Source organism: Haliotis asinina, chromosome 10 (genome assembly GCF_037392515.1).
Source record: "Haliotis asinina isolate JCU_RB_2024 chromosome 10, JCU_Hal_asi_v2, whole genome shotgun sequence".
In the NCBI taxonomy this organism is placed as follows: domain Eukaryota; kingdom Metazoa; phylum Mollusca; class Gastropoda; order Lepetellida; family Haliotidae; genus Haliotis; species Haliotis asinina.
The window spans coordinates 46525964-46546456 of NC_090289.1; the positions used below are offsets into that span (position 1 = coordinate 46525964).

The 20493-nt window shown below is 36.8% G+C and overlaps 1 protein-coding gene across 3 annotated transcripts in view; it reads left to right on the forward strand.

Annotated features, from left to right (window-relative positions):
- The window catches only part of LOC137298864 (protein crumbs-like), a 70828-nt gene that overhangs the window by 11438 nt on the left and 38897 nt on the right, over positions 1–20493 (forward strand). For all 3 annotated transcript variants that reach the window (XM_067831204.1, XM_067831203.1, XM_067831205.1), the window contains exon 2: positions 15143–15253. In XM_067831204.1, coding sequence (XP_067687305.1) covers positions 15143–15253 — 111 coding nt within the window. The remainder of the gene's footprint in view (positions 1–15142; positions 15254–20493) is intronic.

Consider the following 20493-nt stretch of genomic DNA (forward strand, 5'->3'; position numbering starts at 1 on the left):
GCTTTTCTGATTTAGTATTTTCTCAGGTTCTATGGAAATGATTCCAACTTAGTCTCAAAAGGGAGGGATGGGCTTCATTTCCAGAGCACAACTCGAAAAGTGTTCAATATCTTTCAACAAAACTTGGCAGAAATGGGAGCAGACCCCAAAGTGGTGCTTCTTGCTATTTACAGATATTTGTGATTTGTCATTTTCTGGGTTTCCATGACTTTGTCTCAAAATGGAGGGATGGGCTTCATTTCCGGAGCACAACTTGAAAACTTCCTAATATCTAAAACTTGGCAGATGTGTGTGCAGACCCCAAAGTGGTACCTTTCACTTTTTACAGTTTTTTGGGCATTTTTATTTTTCCCGGTTTCCATGGTACCTCGAAAACTTCATAGTATCTTTGGTCAGTACTTGTCAGATGTGTGAGGCAGATCTCAAAGTGGTGCCCTTCACTATTTACAGATTTTGGGGCATTTTAAATTTTCTTGGTTTCCATGGAAATGATCTGAACTTAGGTTCAAAAGGGAGGGTTGGGTTCCTTTTCTGGAGCACAATTCGAAAACTTCTTCATATCTTTCATCAAAACTTGGCAGATATTTGAGGCAGCCCCCAAAGTGGTAGCTTTTGCTGTTTGCAGATTTTGGACACTTCTATTTTTCTGGGTTTCCATGGAAACGATTCAGACAGACACAAAAGGGAGTAATGGGCTTTGTTTCCTGAGCACAACTAAAAAAACATTAGATATCTTTCAACAGAATTTGGTATATATATGAGGCAGATCTAGAAGTGGTGCCTTCTGCTGTTTGCAGATATTTGGCTTGTTTTTCATTGTTTCCATGGAAATGATTCAACTCAGTCTGAAAATTCATCAAGTTAAGATGATTCGCTCTTTCAGATATGATGGGGCTGGGGGGATATGTCATTTTCTGAAGACTCTTGTTTGATTTCGGGGAGAGTAACACACGTACTTGTAACTTGTAAGTTCAAACATTTCACGTTGTTTTGTTAGAAATTAAGTGCCTATGAATGGTGTTTCAAAGTAATAGGACACTGGGTCCTGTCAGTTTCAGATTTATATCTGACCCACTGAAAATTCATAGGACCCATAGAATAAAAAATTGAACACGCATTTCAGGTTTAACATTTCTTATAACTGGCATTGAAATTATTAACAAACATAACATCTGTAAACAGCAAACAAGTGTCACACATGACGACTTCAGTCACTGTGGAATATACAGTGTGAAACTGGGGTCAGCAGGTTGTAGACGTACACCAGACTGTCGGCAAATGTGGCAGATTTGTCCAAGGGTCAGACACTATTTGGGGACACTGGGAAATAGTCTTTAATACAAGGTGTACTTTGATTTAGTGCTTCAATTTCAAACATTATTGCTGAGAATTTGTCCTGTCTCTCATAGATATGGTTTTCTAAGACAGGTGTCACAGGCAACCATTTCTTGAGAGGAGCTCTTTAGAAGAAGACGTAATCTTCAGTAATGAAATTATCAACCTGACAGCATCTGTGTCAAAATGATTATACAAATCACTCACACCGGATCCACAAGAATTCTGACATTGGTTCCATAGCATCTGTATGACACACATGTTCTGTTTATTTATATCATTGTTGAATTATTCATATGTGTATGGCTGTCTTAAGGACCTGTACTTTGTCAGTAAGAATATTTAGAGAGCAGCTAGGGCTGTTACGTTCATTTCAGGGTATGAAACTCCCAAGAATTTCAGCCAGACTGCAGGGCAGGTTAGGTGTAAAACATGACTTGACCTTTTACTTGCCTGCCCACAAAAAATATATGACTATGCATGTCTAAATTTGAATGTGTCCTTCAGACAGGTGAATTAAGAATTTGGTAGTCCATGTTGAAAATAACCCATGCCATGCAGTCAGGCAGTCAGGTCACTTAGTTTGAATGCTGGTATTTGGTGAATTGAACATTAGCTCTTCACGAATTCAGTTCATTATCTGCAATGATTAGAAGTTGCAATATTCATTATTGTTTTGAAAAGGAATGTTTATACTTGAATATGGGTGTTATTTGTCATGAGAAGTAACAAGGTGGAATATGTCAAAGCCAGGATACATCAACACTCAGAGTTCGCTCAGTTCGTTATTCACACTGTTAATTAGTGTTTCCTTGGACTCACGGGGATTGCAAATCAGTTTGCTATAGCCAGTAAGTTCATTATAGAGAATTTGTTATTCACGACTTTTTTATATGATAACATATAGGGTTTATTCGGGACTTTTAAACCAGTTCGCTATAGCCGTCAGTTCATTATATCCATGTTCATTATAGAAGTATTCTACTGTATATATGTTTGACAGTTTTGTGGGCAATGGTAAATGTTGAGCAAAATTATCACTGACAGCATGGTCAAAACATGTCATATGATTACTTTGTAATTATACTCAGAATATGAGGAATAATACTTAAACTGCTAACCTGTTATTGTGCTCATTACCTAATATTCTTGTGTGGAACCTGCTTGTATTATCAATCACCACTTTTCGTAATATTTAGGGTCAGTGAGGTAATTTAGTGGTTAAAGCATTGCTCATAACTCTGAAGACCCGGATTTGATTCCCCACATGGATACAATGTGTGAAACCCATTTCTGGTGTCCATCTGTGATATTTCTAAAAGTGGCATAAAACTAAACTCACTGACTCACACTAAATTTTTTATTTAAATGTTTTCTATTTTTAAATGTTCTTGAAAATACCTGAATATAGCTGTAAACAGCAAACAAACTACATATGAGCATGTAATCAATGATTTACATTGTCGAGCACTCCGCAGGTAACTATTCCTAATTTTTTAAATTTGCATTGGTAACAGATGTGTACCCGAATTATTTCTCACCTGCGTCATAATGCAGTGTGATTGTATAGCAATATATTGAAAAGTTCATATCTGAGTTGGTGTTTAATAATTCAGAATATATTTCTTAAGATTTATCCTTGTATAACATACCATTTTGTATTTTTTATTTGTAATTAATGAGTGGCACAAATGCCCTTTGCTGTGTTCTCCTTTGTATTTGGTATATTGCATCCATTCGTTTAAGAATTGACAAAATTCACCTTTATCGAAGCATAATCAAAATTTATAGAAAGAAAAAGTTTAAAAGGTCGGGGGAGGACTTAAAACTTAATTGAATTTTTCAGATAAACTTCTCCGCCCCCTGATCCCAATATTAATATTGAAATTGTTGATTTCATTATATTACACAAAAAATACTGCCATGAGATTACAAAAATTAGTTTTGAAGCTGGAAACTATGAAATATGGTAAGTTTGTATTATCAAATAGAATATGTAAACTGATCATTACTTCAAAACAAGAACCATGCATATATTTGTTTATTTATTCACACAGAAAAAAATTGTAGGCAATAAAAGAAAATCAGTATTACCACCCAATAGAAACTGTCAACAACAATAACTGCACATTTTGCTTACTTATTCAACAGTACACACACAAAAAAGAAGACAGCATTATAAAATTAGTGACAGTGCTCAGTGCTCTAAGATTACAACCTTAGACCTTTACTAAGGTTAACCTCCCGTTGCACAAAACAACCTTAACTAAGACTAACCTTAAGTTCAGGTTGAGAACTATGGTTGGTCCGACCCAACCTTAGTGTCTCTAAGACTGGGAAAGGAATATGGCAGTTTCTTTTGTTTTCTACAACGAGATTGAGAGAAGTTTAAGGAGGCAAAGAGTGTACAGGGAAATAATTAGTCAACTGGACACTTTGAACTCACGTGGTAACCAGGGAAGCTTCCATTACTCCTGCGCTGAACAGTTCAGCCTTGGTTAAGGTTATGGCCAAGGTTGGAGTCCAACCGGTCTATATTTTTCTAGAGGTTATCGTAACTCTAACCTTAGTGTTTAAGGTTGATCTTAGCTAAGGTGTTTTGAACAACAGAACACAGGTCAATAATTTGGTACAAACCCCACCCATTCCATTACCAACCAATCAGAACCTGACAACAATAAGTCCACATATTGGTTAATAAAAGACGTCTTTATATCTTTAGCTTACACAAAGCACACAGGCAACAGCACTCTGAAATTGAGACAGCAATATAAAATCAGCGTCATTGTTCATCTCAGTAATGCAACAAGCCCCTGGTGACCCATTATTATCTGCCAATCAGAAACTGTGATGTTTTTTATAGAAACATGACCGTGATGACGTCTTTGTAGTTCTCATGTGGACAGTTATCTTCTTATCATTAAGAAGGACGTAGGAGTAAGATAATGGGATTTTTCCAATCATAGCAAAGTACATCCAGTCAAACATGACGTCATCGCATCACCAACATTCTGGTATTTCCTATAACACTAATCACAATTTCAACACAATATAGGCATAAGATACAATTACTTGGTTAGACCATCAAAAGCATGGAAAAATTTACAATCTGTTTAATTATGATATTACCCTGGACCAAATCTTAACCAAGGCTTTATCCAGAATATATCAGCATCTCAATTTCATTTATCTGTAGGTACATAATTATTATCAGTTGTTAGGTTAGTTATTTCAGGGGATGACAGGTTTTCGCATTATACAAACTTGCTCAGAGCTATTGGAATGGTTCTTGGTATTTCCAACAACAAAGTGAACACACAATACATGGGATAACAATGTAGTAGTTTTTCAATCCCAGAAAAACACAGACTTCGATTCCCCAGACTATGCTTTGAAAAATACATTAATTCAAGATGTGAATTCTGAACATAAGAATATGCTGTTTTATCAGACTGTGGGGTTTGCGGGGAAGGCCATGGACAGTTCCTTTCATTTCAAATGTTATAAAGGCGATATTTTAAAGAGTGATAAATAGGTTTAGTTTAGATAACCCCTGTAATTGTAAACACATTCTGGGGATCCTTTCCTAATCTGGCAAGCAGCGCTCTGATTTGTTGGATGAAAGGTCATTTTGACTTGACTAGTATCTTCAGCTATATTAATATTGCACGGACAAAAAAAACAGGCTTAATATCTCAGGTGTGATCCATGTTAAGAAATCTAACACTCTAGTTTACTACATTAATATGTATATAACCCTGCAGGATTTACGGGTTAGAAATGATTTAATGCATCCTATATCCTGGTAGTACAAGACAGTGTGGATTGTGTTCAGACTATGTGATTTTGTCGATGGAATGTCTTAATACTCTGACAGCTAGAGAACATGCTCATAATATCAATCACTTAATTGCCATAAAATTGCTGCTGAAATATTTCAGAGCGTGGATGAAGCAGACTTTTCTTTTGTCACTTAAATCTTTTAATTTTTTTCAGTATTATGCCATCCAGTTCAGTATGTTAAAAAGGCAGAGGACATGCACACAAATTGATAAAATGAATAACTAGTAAAGATAAATGACAAGTGGTAAATTACAGTTGTATGAAATTGGATGTTATGTGTAATAATTGACCAATACACTGGATGCAATGACCTGTTAAATACTTGCTAAGGGAGTGAGTGAGCGAGTGAGTGAGTGAGTGACTGACTGATGGCCAAGTGAGTTAACATCACATAAGTAATATTTCAGCCAGGGTGCTATTGTACAAAACAACCTTAGCACTAGGACAGTTGTAAGCCAGTGTTACGGTATGGGAGTTACGATCACCATAACGCTATGTACAACAGCACCCATATCATGAGTAGATTGTATGAACACTTTATTCCTTCAGAGATTGGTGTTTTATATACAAACAGTGGTTTCAGAGACCTCCCACTGATGGACCCAGCATCCAGTCCATCCAGCCCTATAATAGACAATAGTTTCAAACTTTCTAGTCAGTGACAATATCAGATCCTAGAGCTCACTACCACTTCATAAAGATCTGAAAACACCAGACTAGCAAATCTGAAGAACATACAGTGGAATCTGTCAAAACCGGCATCTGTCTAATCCATCAAGTTGTCAACACCAGCATGAAATTCAAGCCCCTACTGTGGCTTGCACATTTATGATCAACTCTGCAATCTCTAAAACGGATTATTTCCTCAGTCCCAATACGTGCCGGATTAGACAGCTTCCACTGTATGTGCCTTTGAAGAAAGGTGGCTGACTGACTTGTCATTTCTTCAAATCTCCTCAAGGGGAGCCACATTCTCTGTTTGCCTTTATTTATAGCCTAGTACATTTTAAATCTTTGTCCAGAAATCCAACTTTACCTTAATAAATATTAAATATTAAGATCAGTCGTTTTTAAGGAAGCACAAATCAGAGCAGTGTATTAACCGGATGTTTCACGTGTTCACTTGTCAAGCTGATTACCCACATGGCGACACAGATTCTAACACCGATTTCTATTGTCAAGCATCCTGTTATTGCTTGAATACTGCTAAAAGCATGGAACCAGTTTCACTCGCTCAAAAAAAATCTATTTTGAAATGAAACAAATGCAAACATGCAATCTGAATTAAATTCATGAATGGTTTTGTCCTTATTGACAATTAAATAATGATTCAAAGAATCATTATAAAATATGCCATTGAGATGAATTTCAGATTTGATGGTTGCATGACTGTATGGATTGATTCTTGTCAGTATTGACTGTCCATTCACATCCCTAGGTGTGACCATCTGTTGCAGGTTATAAAGCGTCTCCCCATGCGTCATGTCTCCAAAACGTAACTGCAAAATCAATGACCTTTTTTAAATCACATAGAGTCAGAAAACAGTGAAAGGATGTATTTTGTAGTCCACAAAATGTGTGTATTTGGGCTTCATGTGGTGATAATTGAGATCTCAATCCTGAGACTGGAAGTTATGTTATAATTGTTATGCTGTGATCTCACATTGAAGACATGGATAATCAAACCTTTGTCTTCAGCATGACGAATGAACATTTTAACCACTAGGCTACCCCACCGCCCCTGATCAATGGGAGTTCCACTGTTTGCCCTGGACTCATTTGCCATTTTAAGCTTGTAGAAGTCACATGCCTCCAGTTTCTTTCCTCTTATCACTAAAATTGATATCTCGCTCATGTGCTTGAAATCAACAATCGATGAAACTGCCTCTTATGACTGCATGTTCAGCATAGATCTACATCCTTGTCTAAGCATGGCATAAATATTGATGAATCAATTTCTGTCAAGAAAAGGTGTTCCTTGAGTGTTTTGACAGGTAAAGGAAGCTTTTTATCACAGGATGACATGCATGTGTTTATGATTAGACGCAAATATCAAGTCAGGCAATGGTGAGTTGATCATGACCTGACAATTGACCTTATTAGCATGTATGAGTGCCGCGCTTGCCATTGTGAGTGAAAAGGCCCCAGGATATCCGCGCAGAAGAGCAGTGCGATCAGTGAAGGGCGTGGTCTCTCTCAGCAAACATCCTATGCACAGAAATCAATTTCATCATCATGCACTGCACATGCACTAGCCTACATCTGCTCTACCTTTCATAAACCAAATGGGTTTGCTCATTGTGATGCACTGCCTTCTTGTCATAAATACACTCTATGTGCCAGTCCAACTTATCCTTGTTTGACGGTAGCTGCATGTTTAAATCATGCAAGAAAGATGCAGTTTGATTAGAGGTTGTTTTAGAACTTTGTAAATGAAAGTCCACATCAGGTCCAGGGTATATCTCACAATCATGATGTACTAAGGGAAACAAATAAGGGAACACTAGTTCATGGCAGTGTTCCTTTATACATTTTCAGATTTCGACCCACAGCATTATTCAAAACTGATGCTGAAAACTGGAAAATATTAAAGGATACGTAAATTTTCCTGTGTGCCTTTATTTGTTTCTCTCATTACATATTGGAGTGAGTGAGTGAGTTTAGTATTCCAGCAATATCACAGCGGGTAGACAACAGAAATGGGCTTCACACATTTTACCCATGTGTGGAATTGAACCCCAGTCTTCGGCGTGCCAAGTGAACACTTTAACCCCTTGCTTACTCCACTGTCCCTTTATATATTAGAGATATGATAGTATGGACAGTTTAGACAGGATGCAAATGGTGTTGATCAAAGTCGCACAGTCCAGTGATTGAATTCATGATCGTCAGTCGACTCATGTCATAAGATGTCAGCCACAGATATTATACAGAAGCTAAAGTGAATTCTTTCGTTCTGGGGGTTGCAGCATTGTACACAGTCATAAATCTGAGTGCGACATATACTGAACAAGAAAAGAAATGCAATAATGGAAAAAATGAAATTTCATTAAAGTAAGCATTTATGTTTATTTTATGTCTTCTATTTTAAATCTTGACAAAAATTAAGTGTTGTTGTTCAGTATACCGGTAGTTTTCTGCAGCTCAGTGATTTTGATTTAAGGACCACAACAATTGTTGACTGCTAAAATTGTTATGAAGTGTCTATATGAAACCTTTTTATGGTGTAGTGTCATTTAAAGTGTGTGAATCTAAGTATGAATGAAGTTTTACGTTAGTGTTGCATTTTATTAATACCTGAGTCCATTAAATATGACACCCCTAATATGAACCTCATTATCAGGAAAACTTTGGGTAACAATAGTTTTTTCAACTGAATGGGAGTTAGTCTGAGTTTTTTTATGTCAGTGTTAACTTTATGTCAGTGTTAACTTTTAAGATGTCAGTGTTAACTTTAAGATATATCTTGAGTCCATGATATCATTCCTCTAATATGAACCTCAATATCAGAATGAATTTGCATAACAATAGCTTTTTAAACTCTGAATGCGAGTGAATCTGGATATGAATGAGTTTCAATTTAAGTGTTACACTTTTAAAATATCTGAGTCCATAGTATATTACCTCGCAGTCAGAATTAATATGCATGACAATACCTATCTAAACTCAGATGTAATCTTGTCTTCTAAAGTTGTCTATCTAGCTTCCTCTGACCTGTGCCAAGCTTTACCATGGGTGTTTGGTTTGGTTCACATTGTGACAAGAAATACAATATCAATAAAAAAATTTTTTAAATCTGTGACATGCAGATTGTCATAGCATGGATAACAATATTGCAACCTGTGCCTCTATGGTTGTCAGACATTGTTAAGTCAATTTGCCTGACCATCAGACATCATTGGTGCACTCAGTAGGCGTCATAGTATTGAAACATGTTCAAACATTGCCTACTAACTGCCTTCCAAGGTCTAATCAGAGATTAGATTGATTAGAGTTGGTCACACAACATGAAAGGAAGATCAAAGGTCGTTTTGTGATTTAAATCTCATTTCCAGTAATGTTGTAATATTTTCGAAATAAATCAACTGTCGATATTACAGTTATTTGCATATTCCGTGCCTAGTCTTGACAGTAGAAATTACTACAAGAGTGTTTTTTAAGAAACTGTCTGAATAGTAAATGAGTCACATGTGTGTTGAAACATGTTTTAAGATAAATGGTATGTGACAAGAAAGAGTGCAGTAATCTCACACACCTTTAAGTGACCTTATTTTAGCATGGAAAGGATGTATATTGTCTATTTTCAGCATTACACTATCACATAACACAATGGCCATTTGTGACGCCATTCGGCCACCTACTTACATTCCATGTATCAATTAAATATTTAAGCAGTATGTGTGGATTATCCTTTGAAGATTTTGCAAACTATATAGGAGCAAAGAACATTTATTCTCCTTCAGACATCATAAAGTTTCCATACAGACATAGGTGAATTTGAATAAAGATTGAGAAACTTGTCAAAGGTTTTTATTCATTCTCAAGAAAGTTCCAATTTTGCCCACTTTTTGTAACTTACTTGACTAATAAATCCAACTGACTTTCGAACAAAAGCTCTCTAATGTTATATAAAGTCCTTTAAGGGGGAAGTCACTTCAATGAGACTATTTCTGTTCTAATATTTGTGACATTTTGCACTTTTATTAAATTTACATTGCTTGTTGCCCAGTTTTAGTATCATACTTGACTTATATTACAATTGAATTTTGACCAAAAGCTCCATGTCCTTGTTTTTTTACTGCAGTGAGACTATATTTTCCAAATATTTGTGACATTACAACCTCAGGCCAGACCAATTTTATTTCTTGTTTCACAGATTCACCTGCCATGTTTTTTCAAGTTTAAGAAAAGAACAAAAAAATCAATTTTACCCTCTCAAAAATAAAATCCTAATGTTTTTTTTATTGGCCAAAAATGTAAACTGTCCCATATACATTTCATAAATTTCATAAAGTAAAATGCTTTGAGTATTTAGAAGGAATATTGCTTGATTGGTGATATTATTTTTATTTTTTTCCTCTCATGGCCTTAGGTTTCCGTGGACAAAAATCCGTAAAACAAGAAATAGAATTGACCTGGCCTCATTATGAAATTTACATTGCTTGTTTCACAATAGGGATAGGTTTTCACTGACCTACTTTATGACAGATCTTGAAAGACATGATGCAAATACATGAACTGTTGTCATACATGTTTCAAAACATTTTGTAGTGTTAATGCATTTGTAAGCCTGTGGTAAACTATGGCATACTATAAATCATTACATTATGAATTCTTTAGGTATCATAACTCAGGATTTTGACATTACTCCAGATTGGTCAGAATCAGTTTTTGGATTGTTTCTCCAACTTGCATAACAACATGACATATTCGGGTACACTACCAGACTTAAAACAGTCAAGTAACTGAGTCATGTTCTTATATCATATATGTATACTGATAATAAATAGGCTTGCAATGTATCTAATGTGTGGCAAATATAACATGTATCACACTTATTGGCTAAAGAATACATTAACATAACAGCATGTGTATATATTCATTATATTCAGTAAAACAATAAAGAAAGAAAAAAAACCTGTTGACATGTTTCAACCAAGTTGATGTAGTTAATTTATGATGACAATGACCACCTTACTGTCAAATTAAACATGGAAGTGTGTTAAATGCTTTGCATCCTTCCCAGCGGCTTGTATAATCTTCCATTTTACATGTACAGCATGGCTACCTAGTGGTTATACTGTTTCTTTGTCAGAAAACCCTACTACGCTGGATTTAATCTTCTACATGATACAATGTGTGTGAAGCCCATTTCTGGTGTCCCCACTGTGACATTGCTGGAATATTGCTAAAAGTGGCAAAAAAGTTAACTTACTCCATTTTGCTAGATGACAAACTCCCAAATTTATGTGAAAACACTTTTTGTCAATGAATTCTGAATATTAAATTCTTGTGGTCACAAACAGTGAATTGAATAAATTGATTCACTGTGTACAAGTGAGTCATAACAGCCCTAAAACTAAATGCATTTAAGTCATTTGTCGCACTCTAACACAGTGACCTATTTACAGTTGTTGTACATCAAAGTAGACTAACTGATGTGCTAGGAAATTTTCTTTATATTGTTTTGATCAGGACAGGGACCATATGCCATTATATGGTCTCTGGTCAAGATTTTATGTCTCTGAAAGATTATTCAAGGAAGAACAACCCACATTTTTGACAACTGGTACGGAGTGACTTTTACATGTGAGTGACAATATCATATCATATATTTGCAGATATGTACAAGTGTTACGGAACATGAAACACTTTGCAGTATAGCCATGTAGGAAGTGTGGAGATTGTGTAAAGTCATTGACACAGCTGTTTTCCTCATTTTATTTATGTTTGAAACATGCATACATTTGTGAGACAGCATTTTGCTCTTGTTGTCTGTCAGACAGAAATTGTTTTTGATATTGAAAAAGATAAAATCAGTCATATGCTCTCTGACATCTAGCTGACATGCCATGATATAAATGGGATACCTATTGTGTTAGGGGAGTGGGTAACCCTGGTGGTTATAGTATGTACCAGTCATGCCGCAGATATAGTTTAGACTTCCCGCATGGCTTCAATGTTTGAAGTCATTTTCACTGTCCCACAAAATGGTATTGCTGGAATATTGCTGAAAGCACTGTAAAATTATGCTCACTCACTCCCTCCAAGATCTTATATTTTAATGAGACTGAGGTTTTGACTGACTAGCAAGTTTGGGACTTTTGTCTATTATAGGGCTTGATGAGCCATAGGGAATCATGGAAGGATCACAGACCTTCTAGGCAGGGTCATGAAGCTTTATACACCAACTCACTCACTGACTCACCCACCCACCCACCCACTCACTCACTTGCTCGCCCACCCACCCGTTGCTCGCTCACTCGCTCACTCACTCACTCACTCACTCACTCACTCACTCACTCACTCACTCACTCACTCACTCACTCACTCACTCACTCACTCACTCAGATCTGATATCTATTGAGACTGAGGTTTTCACTAACTAGCAAGTTTGGGCCATTTGTCTATTATAGGGCTGGATGAGCCATAATTAGGGAATCATGGAATTGTCATACACCTTCTAGGCAGGGCCATGAAACTTTATACATCAACTCACTCACTCATTCACGTGCTCACCCGCCTGCTCGCTCACTCGCTTGCTCACTCACTCAGCCCATCTGATAGCTGGTACGACTGAAAAGGGCGTAGCCGGATTGTTTGCTATAATAATAACAGGTTGTGCCTTGATTAGATACATTGTTGGAATGTGTGACTCAGCTCCATGTCCTGCCCACCTGGATGCTTCAAATCAACCTAATTGTGATGATAAGTGCAGCAATACAACAGCTGCTGGTGGAACAGTTGTGTCGGTGCGGCTGGAGACGTGACACCTGATTGCTGATTGGCTGTGTGGATTGGCTGTGTTATGTTACAAAACACCCTGCACTATATTTAACATGCAATATCTACTATTATCAAGGGATGACACATCCTTCATCCTTTGCTAGGTCTACATCATCATGCCTACAGTTTGATATCAGCTAAAGAGTACCAGTGTCAGATGCATATGCAGGCTGGTAGTTGTGTAAAATATTGATATGGCGACACCTTCACTGTGTCAGACTATGAAGTAGTGAAGTCAAATGGTGTAAATATACTATACGTTATGTATATAATGATAGTGTATATAGGTGTTTTAGTGACATCTATGTCATATGTCCTCAAAACAAGTGAATGTTCTGTATGAATTTACAGCCATACATTATCTGAAACGTGGGTCACACATGGCTCAGTCATGTAGAAGCCACAATTTGCTGTGCAGAGTTTGGTCGATTGAGCATGCCAGGAACCAATAATGATTTGTTCAAATCTGGGTTTGTTGTTTTAAGTTTATCAGCATATACATGTGCTGGGTTTCTTCACGGTGGTAAACACCTCACACCTCACCTGAATGGACTCACTGTAGGATTTCCTGAAGCGTCAAGCTGACAAGCATGTTGTAACTTGAATGCTCTCAAGTTAGAAGCAACTGACTCATATATCTTGTGATTTTAGTGCTATATCCATTTATAAAATCATTTAAAATAAGTTAACAGTTAGTACACTCAAAACTTTGTCAGCTCAGCCACTCATAATGAATCATTAGAAACCTGTCCACATTGCGTTAACAAATTTATCCACTCTCTCTAACAGTGACTCCACAGATATAAATTAGGTCACTTCAACATAAAACAATGCCTCAGGGGTTGGGTGAGTTGAACCCTGAAATAAACTTTGACCATCCAATGATAAAATCACATTCTTGTGAGAGAATTCAGCTGAATTACTTCCCAACCACAGTGAAACTCTGAGCACAACAGTTACTTTAAATCATTCTCACTTTAGAGTGGAAATACCTGTTTCTTGAAAACAATCATGCACAACAATATACTGGTATCACTTTCTGTAGGAGGAGTCTGAGGACCTTAAATGCTCCCTTCTTATTGTGATGCAGTAATCATACTGAGTCAGGGTAGAGCCTGTGATTTTAATATCTTGAAAGTTATATGTGCTGATATACAGTTGTGAGGTTGTGTTTTCACAGCCCAAATCTCCACCAGCATGATTGTCTGGCCCCCTTTTGGAAGGATTTCATGTTTTCCCTTACTCGTTTCCATGAGTATAGTACTGAGAAAGAATTACTTAAATATCTTGCTCTTTTTTAATACCTGTTCTTATTTAGGAAAGCATTACCCATAGATAAGTCGACCTTCTTCACCAGAGATTCCCAAGGGATAGACAATCCATAATTCAGAGTTGGAAGCAGGTTATTATTTATGTCATCCATTGTCTTTTTGTCTGAGAAAATAGGGGAAAACATTGACAAAAGTGTTTGCCATAGATAAGCTGAGCCCCTTTCACAGGCTGCTCTATTTTTGTTTTTCAAAATTTGGCTTATCTACGGTAATATACGGTATGTGGTCAATAAATTCTAATGTCAAGTTGAGACATCAGCACAGTTTCTGTGTTGTGGGATGACATGAAATCAGGGGCACTGGGGTAACCTAATGGTTAAAGCATTCGTTCATCATGCTAAAGACCCAGGTTCAATTCCCAACATTGTTACAATGTTGTGTCCCCTGCCATGATATTGCTTTAATATTTAGCACTACAAGAGGCATAAAAATATACTCACTCACTCATGAAATGATGATGAGTAGGTGACATCTGCATATGACAAAACTGTGCATATTCTTTACAAGTGATGTCATCAGAGGAGCAACTGAAACAGCATGACCAATCAACAAATATCATAATGCTCAATTTCACCTATATCTGTGTTCCTATGGGTAATATGTTTATCTTGCGCTTCACTAATGGACATTGTTCACAGTCTCAGCCATTATGTTTTAGGTGTGGTTGAGGGACATCACATTGAACATTATAATGTTCTATTGCCTGAAAAAGCAGATCAACTAATATATACTTTTCAAGACTAGCAACAAGTTCATCACAAGAGTAAAGATTAAAACACTGTCTAGTTTATAATGCAATTTGAACCTCTAGGTCATGTAGTGCAAGTCTGCCAAAGTCTTCAGCCATTTTGGACAACCAATACACAGCTGAGTTCTATGACCTGTATCAGATGTTAAGGCTTTATGAAATCTCAAAATTAATGATTTATATTAATTGTGGTGGCTGTGTAGGTTAGATGGCTGATTTCATGTACTGGGGATTAAGTGCCTGACTCTGAGATTGTAGATTCAAATCCCAGGCTCAACCCAACAATAGTATTCAAATCCATCCTTTACTGTAACATTTGTTACACTTGACCACTTTCTAAATAGTATTGGGTGTTTAAGATTTCTATTGTTGTTTCCAGTTGACACTTGTGCAAACATAACCTGTGAAAACAATGGCACCTGTATGGCTGGCCCCACCAACGCTACCTGCAATTGCACGGATGGATGGCTTGGACCCCTGTGTCAATCAAGTGAGTATTTAAACCTATCCATATATTGATTCTTTATATATTTCCTGTTTTTATATGTTTGGGGTGATGACCTAGTAGTTCAGGTCTCCTAGCCTTACTGTTTACAACTTAGTGAAATTCATGTTGAAATTCAAGACTGTTGGTCTGGTGCTAACAAACAAAAGAGGATCCTTGCATGCAAAGGCAAGTAACTCTGCACAGGAAACAGTCAGCCATTTCTGCACCCTGTTGGTTGCAAAAGCTAGTTTGTAATGAAACTATTTGACAGTAATGATAATCTCCATGGAGCAAGGTTGATGAGTGAGAGAATTAATTTGTTTGTTTGTTTGTTTGTTTGTTTGTTTGTTTGTTTGTTTGTTTGTTTGTTTGTTTGTTTGTTTCCCATGCAGCTGTGAACCAAGTCCAATGGATACATTCAGCCATACATCTTTTTCTATATCAGAATCCCCACCGATGTAATTAGCACAAAGATCCAGTATGCATTATGCATGAAAGCACAATGCCGACAATTCAGTTTCTAAATATTTCATACCTGGGAGATAGCGATATGAAATCAATGGTACTGCATCACCTTGCAGCTTACATCTGTGAATGATCTAATCAGTTTGAACTGTGTCACATGTGAACAGAGAGAAAATCATGAACAATGTGGGTTATCTGAAATAAAAAGTCATTAACCCTTGTGAGAATGCATTTTAATGTACCCCGTTACCTTTATTCAGCTGTGTATGGCTGTAACACGGAATGTCAAGGTCATTGCTGTTTCAACATTCTGAGGTCCAGAGTCTGAGGTTGTCATATTTCACATCTATATTGGCATCTAAAAGTATACTATTTCAAATCATTTTGTGATATATTTCAATTAAAATAACATGAGTATTTTCTAGGGATGTTGTTATTTCATTTTTTAAACAAAAATACTTGCCAACTGTGATTAATGTGTTAAGTTTTGACACACAGAAAATAACAGTCATTGGCTTTATATTTCTTGCATTAGGATTTATTACCATGTATTACTGTACATAAGCCTATCTCACATACTTAGTATATAGAGAGGCCAACCCCCTAACTTAATGTCAGTGTCAAAATGGTATGTTTCGAACATAAGTCGGTCCTAATCACAGCCATCTCAGACCACAATACAAGTGGCAGCTACCATCTTGGATGTAAAGCATCAGCTAGTATAATGGGTAACATGATGTTCCCTGAGCCTTGTTAAGGATTTTAATAAAATGTGACAGATAAAACAATATTGGTCTATTTTTCAATACTAACTTCAAGAACACAATCTGACTCCCAGTCTCTAAACAAGTTTGATTTTTCCTGAATATTCTTACAACTTTATTGGAGATTATCTGTGATTGATGTCTACCAATACCATCTGACACTGTGAGACTGTCAGTTAGCAGTTGTGGTTACCTGCAAATGGCAGGTTTAAATATTTAAATCAAACATTCATTAATATTGTCAGTGTTTTGAATTTTGTGTTTTTGATCAAATTGAGAAATGCAGAATGAAATATATTAAAGCCAGACAGGATGGTAGTCAACACATATATTTAGATTGACATTAATATGTCCATTATTGCTATAGAATTAACACTGCCAAAACATGCTCAGATATACCAAGGAATTTATTTGGTTCATATTTCTGTACATGTAATGAATAATACAGTCACCTGCTCACTTGATATTTGTATTTGTTTCCCTTCATATGTGATATGTATCATATTCATGTCACAGTGGATTTCCTGCAGCCCAGGGGGCTCACTAGTCTTAATCAAGCTAATGAATGTTGCTTGGGCCAACAACCTATGAGATTACATATATATTGTAAATATGGTACAGACACCACTGTTAATGAGCAGTGGTGAGATTGTCATCAATATCACATTAAGGGACATCAGAAATGGGCTTTGCACTTTACACCAATGTGGGAAATTGAACCCAGCTCTTCAGGGTGAAAGTGAGAGCTTTAACCACTTGGCTGTCGAGGTGACATCTCCTCTTCATATGATAAATATAATATGCTAGAAACGTGTGCATGTGTTTTATTCCTATTAAAAATATTAATGGTATGTAAAAGTATATGGAGAATTTCATCCAAGTGTCTACTGATATAAAATATATTAACCTGAGTTGATAAAGTAACAAATGTCTGAGGCTTGCCAAGTATATTTTTACCTTTATCAGTGAGTGTTCATATAATTGATATCAGTAGACACAAGGGTGATATTCAGTTTATCATCCACAATCATTCTTCATTAGTTATCAATGAAAAATGTACATCTCTAATTTACAGTGCAGCGATGTCATGGCATTGTGATGTCATCAAGTTCACTTGGCGTCATCAAGTGTGAGATATTGTCTGATCTCACACAAGCAATATCTCCTGTCAAACACAGTTTTGGATGATAAATCTTTAAGTACAAGCAATATTTCCTGTCAAACACAGTTTTGGATGATAAATCTTTGTCACATGAAGTGGTTGAAGACAATATTCCAGTTACTGAAATGAAGTGATTTTATGATTGTACGCCATGAAGGTTACATGTTCAAAGACCTGGTGACATATCATTAACCAGGATGACCCAAACTGACAGCTAGGTACTTCAAGGTTACTCATTTCCTGCTGGGACAATTTGCCTAAGGTGAGACCACATGTATCACATGTACTTCATTGTGCGGCAGGACTGAAGTACTAGAAACTCTCATGATCAGTAACACTGTCAATCTGCCAAATACAGTCACCAAATGCTGCTGAAAGTCAACTGATTTGTGATGCACAGGACCACACACCACCATTGTTGTGCTGTCTGATCATGCCAGTTGCAATCTTGTAAAACGACGTGAAGACAGCATTGTGTTTGAAGTGTCTCATCATGATTGATGCTTTGAATTACCATATTGAAAACCTGATGGTCCAGTGCTGGGTGGATGTTATGTTACATTTTCACAGAAACATTTCTTTGTCACGTGGACCTTGTAATGATGTTATGTGCTTAGCAAGCTGATTCAGCTTGTAAAAGCAAGTATGTCTTCTGGAGACACAACTAAAAATCTATGTAATCTCAATGTGTTTCTAGCTTAATAAAGCTTCAATCTCTATATACAAACAGCTCCTGTCTTGAATGATGTAAAGATTGTTCAAATATGATCTCCATATGAATCAATAACTCAGCAGATATTGACTATGTAACACTAACAATATAAAGGAAAAGCTGAAATCTTCTGACGTATGTTATGAGTTACGTATAATACACCCTTAAAGGTCACATGCAACCAAAAAATCAAACATAATTAAAACACATTTATCACTCATTCATGACATATAATATACACTGCTGCTTTTAAAAAAACAAATAAACACAATTATAAGCGTACAATCGCGATTCAAAAGTGCAATATTTTGTACTTGGGCTTACTTCCCCCGAAACGAAGCCCTCGGGAGACCGAACCCAGCCATAGTGGGTGGATATGCACTCAAGTGAAACGACGGCTTCCGATTGGCTGTTTTATTTGCTGATATGCTAGGTTTCATTGTGTGTACAGAAAGATGACCTGTTTGATGGGCATTTTAGAAGTATAGCCAGTCACCAGAAAGTAAAATTCTTTATGGATAACAACTTCTTTTAGTGTACTTGATGCGTCGTTTCAGTATGGATTCATATACTGTTGTCAAACAAAATCATATACACTAAAAGAAGTTGTTATCCATGAAGAATGTATATAGAGATGTTGGGTTTGGAAAATACATATTCTCTGAATTTGCGCTCGATCCAATAAAAAAATCATGTCAGTAGAGATAGTAAACTACTGCACGGCTAGAATCTGTCATTCGTCCAAGTACAAAGCAGGACTTGAAACAGACAAGAGTTTGCACCAGTTTCCGTCAGATCCAGTCATCCGAAAAAAATGGATGTAGTTTGTTTTCAACCCACAGACATAAAAACATGTCATGTGTATCACGCGTGCCTAATTACATAATGTGGCAGACACGGGACTCGGGTGCACGAGTCATAAATCAGCTTATTTTCTTTATGTGGTATAGTCTGATAGGTGTTAAGTTCAAATCGCACGTGGTCAATGATTGAAGCTGTGTATTGCATGTTGTCTTTAGCAGACAGGCAGGCAGACATATAGGTGTGAATAAACCAGACACTGAGCTTTCTCTGTGACAGAGACTGCTCACCACAATCAACATGGTTTTTTTTACGTAACGAGCAGATTATTTACTTGTTTGTGTACACAACCAAGATTAGACTACTGCTCACGACCTCAGTATGCATACTGTTTCAAGCTCCGCGAATCTATTCACTGCGCATGCGTTATGGACGCAGCGCAGCACAGCTGTTGAAACCAGTTTTCCCCCCAGCGCTGGGGGGAATTTAGTGAAACGTTTGAACTCCGATTTCGCGGGCTTTTTTTTCATCGCGTTTTTTTCAACTTTATAGATTGAATTGGCATTTTTTATGATTTGTTTCGGTAAGTGCATACCAAAAGGTACCAGAATCTACAAAGTTGTGTTTTACGTTGCATGTGACCTTTAACAATTTCTTTTAATTGAATGCATAACTCAAGGGGAGCTCATAACACTCACTAACGATGATTAACATTGTTCCTGTCCACAAGTCCATTGTTGCCATGGCTGCAATACATGACCATAGCTTTGAATGCATTGTTCTCTGTATTCACCCCATTTCGCACCGTCAGATTTCAACCTCTTCCTGTAACTTGAAGATACCTCTACCTGGCGACTGTGTTTGTGACTTACCGCACCTACAACAGGAAGCCATCTGCATTAGTGGGATTTAGACACTCTGGCATTGTGAGCAACAGAGGGTGGAACATGAAGGGTTTTATGCTGAAAATATTTATCAAACAACTCATCTCCATCATAGTTGATCAAAGAACCTTCTAGCCATGCCTTGTAACAGCAAACTTGCCTTTTTCTCCTGGCTTAGGTCTTTAAATGTTCTTGATTTTTCAAAAACAGTACCTGTAACATGATTTGTTTGTTGTTTAAAATCAGACTCATCTATATGCTAGTTATATAGCAGTAGTCAGTAAAGAATCAAGTCTGAACCAGACAATCCAATGATCAACAGTATGAGCAATGATAAGCAGTGGAGTAGTCAGATGTTTCAAGCACATCTATGCAAATGTGGTGCGATCGTACAAGTAAGCCAAGTCCATGAACCCTTTTATGTACTGAGTGTGGGGGTGCTCCTTACACCATGC